Here is a 6,123-nt window from a genome sequence, read left to right on the forward strand (position 1 = left end):
TCACGCTCAACAACGTCGACAACCGGTTCAACGGGGTGTACACGTGTTCGCCTTACACGAAGAACGGCGGTCAAGCGAACTCCGATGCGGCCGAGGTGGTGATCGCACGTGAGTGGCTGGCCCCAGGGACCGCCGTCCTTCTGCCGCCCTCACCAACGGACCGTTGTGTTTCTGCTGTCCTCACCAAGGGACCGCCGTCCTCCTGCTGCCCTGACCAAGGGATTGCCGTCCTTCTGCCGCCCTCACCAACGGACCGTTGTGCTTCTGCTGTCCTCACCAGGGGACCGCCGTCCTCCTGCTGCCCTGACCAAAGGACCGCCGTCCTTCTGCTGCCCTCCCAGCGGACCGCTGTGTTTCTGCTGTCCTCACCAAGGGACCGCCGTCCTCCTGCTACCCTGACCAAGGGACCACCTTCCATCTGCTCTGTGCTTGCCTGATTACGAGCCTGCCTGCGCTGGTAGGTGCTGCCGCGATGTTCCTCACAATGTATCGAACACCCGCCGCAAACGGGATGGGCGGTGAACACGTAAACCTGTTAATGGGCCCATAACACCCTGCCACTGGTTCCCATTACGTAAAATTGGATAGACCACACTTTGGATTGCAGATGCGGGCAATAGACTATAGTCAGCAGCAGGGTCTTGGACTGTGTAATCTCCTCGTGCCGCCAATGCGGTAGCGCTCCGAGTTCCATTGGCATCAGTCGGTGCGTGTTTTAAACAACCCACCTGATCATCGATGTGCATGCATGTGCGTTTATTCCAACACTTATGAAGTGACCGCAACCCCGCACCAACCGTTTACTGTGCGGTGTGTCCTATCAGCTCCTCCCCCTCCTCCACGATCCACGGCTCTCCCTCCACTGCCATGTGTTCCGCGGCTCTCCCTCCACGGCCCTGTGCCCCGTGGCTCTGCTCCCACTGCCATGTGCCCCGCGGAACCGCGGGGCGCCCTCTCGTTACGTTTCCCATCACTAACTGGGGTTGACACTCTTTGCGGTGCTCTTTCAGTGTGGTCACCTCTAAAAAATCATTGGCTGGGTAACTCCAGCAGTAATTTTAAGTAAGTCTTTCGTTATATGCACCGTCACATACCCAAAGCCAAAGCGTTGTTGATGTTGGCTATATTGCCCCCACCCCTTCATATTGACGGTGTGACAACCACGTGCGCTTCATGCGGGACATGCAACTTTCGGCTCCGGCAGTGTTCCCAAACACGCTCTCTGACCGACAGCTGTCGTGCTGCTACTCCACCCTGACCGGGGACCCGCAGCACAGCTGGTGCTCCCTGTCTCCGCTCGCTCACTCCCATGCTGCTCCCGATCACGCCCTCTGACCGATAGCTGTCGTGCTGCTGGCAGAGAAGCCGTCCCGGCTGGAGTTTCTCGGCGCTGCTGCCGGCAGCTTCGAGCTGACGGCGTCGGCCGACCAGCCGACCTCGGTAACTTGCGAAGCGAGCGGCGCCCGACCGAAAGCCAAGCTCGAGTGGTACCTGGAGAACACGCAGATCTACGAAGGCGTCGTGGTGACGGACACCAAGGACCCGGCCACGGGGCTCGTCACCACCAACTCAACTCTGACGCACCGCTTCAGAAAGGAGAACAACGGCGACCAGCTGCGCTGCGTGGCCAGCCACGCTGGCTATGATGATCAGGACAGCCGCGAGCAAGCCATTGTCGTCGACGTGCAGTGTGAGTGCCCCCCCCCCCCTGCCTCACAATTCGCTGTGTGTGATGACACTTCAGCAGACCTGGGAGCAGTAGAGACCACCGGACACGTGGTCATGCAGCCCTTTAATTGGATGACTCAAAAAACCCACCAGATGACCCAACTTGCGGCTCCACACGCCGTTGTGGGTCATGTGATGCATGCCATGGGCCTCATCGCGAGCGAATTGAATTTTTGGCAATTTTTTTGCAACTCGCAATTGCTAAAATGTTTGCTTTCGTGTCCGCGTGATGTTACCTGGTTATCCCGGTGATCTTGTGTCGGATACTGCTGATGGTTATGCTCTGCGGAGCACAATATTCTTCCATCCTGTTTCTAGAAATGAAGTCATCAATGCTGGTACGGAACAAGCTCACTTAAACCCACCATAAAATGTTCATCATAAGCTCGCGCGTAAGTTTTCCAAACCCACTGCTACATAAAATCCTGCTGCAGCAATAATGGAGTAGAGGGAACCATATGACTGACTACATAATGACTACACAGAACCAGACTAACTTAAGCTTTTGTGGTTGCGTGATGGTCCAAGCCGGTTAGCATGTTTCTTTTGTGCTAATGACCTCCAGGCATATTTACACGGTATGATAAGCTGTGAATAGTCGTGCTTCTTTGAAATAGAAAATGTATTCGGTGGAGCAGTGACGTCAGCGCCCCACGTAAGCAGTCTTAGCTCAAAGCAGGACTGCCAACCGGAATGTTATGGTTTGATTTGGGATATTTTGGGGATACATGGGCCATCTGCAAAAGGCTTTGCTGGTTTAGCCGATGGGTTTGGATGAGGAAGCGGAAAATGCTCAATACCAGGGACATAGCCAAGGAGAAGGCCACGGGGATGTGTCCTCTCTCCCTACCCTGAGCCAAAACTTATGCGCTAGATACCAGGCGATTTTACGTGATCGCCCTCGAATTCGCAGGAAGTCGAAGATATTGAACAGACATTTCCCCGAGAAAATTTCGGCCACGTAATGTCCTAATCCAGTATCGATAACAGTTACGAGCTGGTTAGCGTGCATTTATAATGCTGCCGACTGGCAGACGACGCAACGACGCAAACGATAATGCATTGATTCACTGATCAATCATCCTGTTAGAGATTGTGCGTGACGTCCGCTAGCTGCCGCCCGTTAGAGGATCACCCAATGTGTGTCGTCATTCCTGCTGTCATGTTGACCATGTCACCACGGCTGCCGTGTCTCCTCCAGATGCTCCGTATCGCCCTGAAGGAAACAACGTCGGCAAGATTTACGGCTTCACGGCCGGAGAGGAGGGCCAGGTCACCTTGAGCTTCACGGCCAACCCCATGCCAGGGCCCATGTCCTGGAAGATCGGCGACAACGTCTTCGTCCAGACTGGGAGTCAGTCTCTGGACGGACGGTTCACGGCCGGCTCTCTGGTGACGGTACGCACTCCCTGAGCGTCGCCGTGGGTCTGGCATGACCGGTCTGGTGACGGTACGCACTCCCTGAGCGTCGCCGTGGGTCTGGCATGACCGGTCTGGTGACGGCACGCACTCCCTGAGCGTCGCCGTGGCTCTCGCATGACCGACCATCACACGGCTCGCAGCCGCTCCCATCGCACTACCACGACACAAGAGAGGCTCAGAAGTCGCAAATCGAGAACGGCCGGGCATCATAATGATAGGTTCTTCTGACATCACTGTAGGCGATGTCTAGGCTGGACCTGACGCGTGTTCAGCCTAGATGTTCGGCGCTTTGCCATCCACATTCAAACCACTTGGTATGGTGATATAAAAGCCTCGTGGGCTGGTTTCACGTCGATCTGGCTTGCCAAGGCCAGGGCCTAGAATAGTCTATAACAAGTACACGGGGATTGATGATGTTCGCTGTAGAGCCGCTTCAGACCTTCAGAAACACTCAACAAGAGGATCTGATGCACATTGCGTACAATGTCCGAGTCTCTCTTCCTCGTGGAAACAGTCACCCGCCAGGGAGCCCGGCGTCGGCGGGGCTTAGTTGAAGGAACAGCGCGCTGGACGCTGACGGCTAGGTTTGGTCCTGTGGACTGTGCGGATGAAATTCGTCATTGGTGGTCAGCCGGCCGGTGAGCATCTAACATATTTCGGCAACGGCTATCATTTAGGCTGGAAGTGATCTCTTGTTGTGGCCGGTCGGAGTCACAGCGCTGCTTTTGCACGTTTGTGCGCGCTTGTTTGATAACTCCGTCGTTTCCCTTTGCCTGACGTGACAGGAAGTGAGCACTGCGGATCCACTAACACTGCAGTCAGCTGTCGACAAACTGCAAGCTCAAGCAGCCAATGTCACCTTGATCAGTCAGCTGTTGTTGAGACACCTGAAAAGCGAGCACTAATGTGAGCCGTCAAAAACCGAACTCTGTGCTCCTACTCTGCCGATGTTTCAGCCCAAATCGCCACTCCTCAAAGGCGCATTTCTTGATTACGGGCTCCACCTCCGGCGCCTCGGCCTTTTTGGCCACCTCGACGCGTATACTTCCATCTAATGCGTGTTTTCGCGTGCCTTATCGCCACTGAATCAGTGACCGGGACGCTAAGGCTGTCAACTGAGTCACAAATTTACGTGTACCCGCTATGGCTCAGCCGCCGGAATTCATATGAGTGGCAAGAGTGGCCGCCATGTTAACGGTTCGATACCGATGAGTCACACACCTGTGGCACGCGGGCGTGGGCGTTATCGCCTGTCCGTGGGCTGCGATAGAGCCGCGGCGCCCGCCAACACTGCCGACGCGGGGTGACGGCAGATACCGGCCAGTGGCCGACAACCAGACAGGCTGTTGGCGGATGTCGGGCCGATGCCTTTGGCAGTATTCGGTAGTGTTCTGATGTATGAATAATCATGTAGCTCTAAAAATTTGCTGCCGAAGGGTCTCCATCGTACAGGATTTACACTATCGTGTATATATTATGGGTATATTTGCCACATGCACATGTGTTCCTGAATATGTCCATTATTCCAGATATTTTCCAAAGACTTAAGGGCTTTAATTCCAGTGAAATATATTCCGAATCGTTCTCGTACCATTCGGAAAGCTGACACTGCCTGCAACAAAATGGAGCATGCCATAGCCATGCATTTAAATGACAAATAAAACAGCAAAGTGTAGGTGCGCATGGCAAAGCCAGTAAAGCTAGGACATTAAAAAATGTTTTTGAAAGCAATCTGTCATCACTGTTGGCTGCCATTGGGGCGTTAGTAGGGATGGCCACCGGAGTCCGTGAAGCTTTCTTCCGTGCCCACTTACGAGAACAATATTAAAGAGGATGTGCCACATTTCAGGATACTGAAGCAAACATTAGAAAGGATTAAATAAGCTCACTTATAACTATTGGTATACTTTTAAGCGGAAAGGAGTACTCTAGATAACGCAGCTTTCCTGTTTAGAAAATGTGCTCCTCATTACGTCATGATAATATGCGTCATATGGCATTATTAACGTATAATTGCTACTAGTGTTTGCTCGTCTTCTTGTGCTTACAGTGTGGACCTTAGGACCATCAGCTAGTGTCACAAGGCTAGCGAGTTTTCCAGTGTTCTGTAGTTGTCTACTGTTCGATGAACCCGACGGAGCGCGCCGCGTTGGCAGCACGCCTTGCGGGGCCAGTGGGCCTGCCTGACCAGCCCGACCCCGCTACCCAGATAGACGGCCAGAGGGGAAAATACAACCTGACGCTCACCATCGCCCCGGTGCGGATGGAGGACCAGTCCAAGACGTTCCAACTGCGCCTGGAGAACGAGATGGGGCCGACGGCGCTCGAGTTCACAATCGGGACGGGGCCGGCACCACCGCCGCAAGGTAAGGCCACGCGCCCGACTCAGCACCACCGCCGCAAGGTAAGGCCACGCGCCCGACTCAGCACCACCGCCGCAAGGTAAGGCCACGCGCCCGGCTCAGCACCACCGCCGCGAGGTAAGGTCACGCGCCCGACTCAGCACCACCGCCGCAAGGTAAGGCCACGCGCCCGACTCAGCACCACCGCCTCAAGGTAAGCCCACGCGGCCGACTCAGCACCACCGCCGCAAGGTAAGGCCACGCGCCCGACTCAGCACCACCGCCGCAAGGTAAGGCCACGCGCCCGACTCAGCACCACCGCCGTAAGGTAAGGCCACGCGCCCGACTCAGCACCACCGCCGCAAGGTAAGGCCACTCACCCGACTGAGAACGTCAGTTTGCCATATGCACGCACGCAGGTTTGTTGGTCTTGCTGGTTTTGTGTATGCTGGTACCAAGAAGCCGTTTTTGGCATCACATTTATTTTCATTCCGTCTCAAAGTAAGATATTTTGAATCGGCCCCTAGCTAGGCGTTTTGACAAGCCCAGCTTTCCTAAATTGATGAACCGCCCCATTCCATGGTATATGTTGTCATCTACCTCACCAATTGGTGTGCGGTAACTCCGTGCG

At 54.8% G+C, this 6,123-nt stretch overlaps 1 protein-coding gene across 1 annotated transcript; it reads left to right on the forward strand.

Moving 5' to 3' along the window:
- Nucleotides 1–5: 5 nt before the first annotated feature.
- Nucleotides 6–5,516, forward strand: LOC119102046 (CD166 antigen homolog A-like; the record flags this gene model as incomplete). The annotated part of the gene is made up of 4 exons (XM_037225421.1): nt 6–108; nt 1,361–1,690; nt 2,930–3,126; nt 5,360–5,516. Coding segments are annotated over 4 exons (787 nt in total), but the record flags the coding sequence as incomplete, so codon positions are not given.
- Between the last annotated feature and the right edge of the window lie 607 nt (nt 5,517–6,123).

Source organism: Pollicipes pollicipes, unplaced genomic scaffold (genome assembly GCF_011947565.3).
Source record: "Pollicipes pollicipes isolate AB1234 unplaced genomic scaffold, Ppol_2.1 Scaffold_5411;HRSCAF=6399_pilon_pilon_pilon, whole genome shotgun sequence".
NCBI lineage: Eukaryota > Metazoa > Arthropoda > Thecostraca > Pollicipedomorpha > Pollicipedidae > Pollicipes > Pollicipes pollicipes.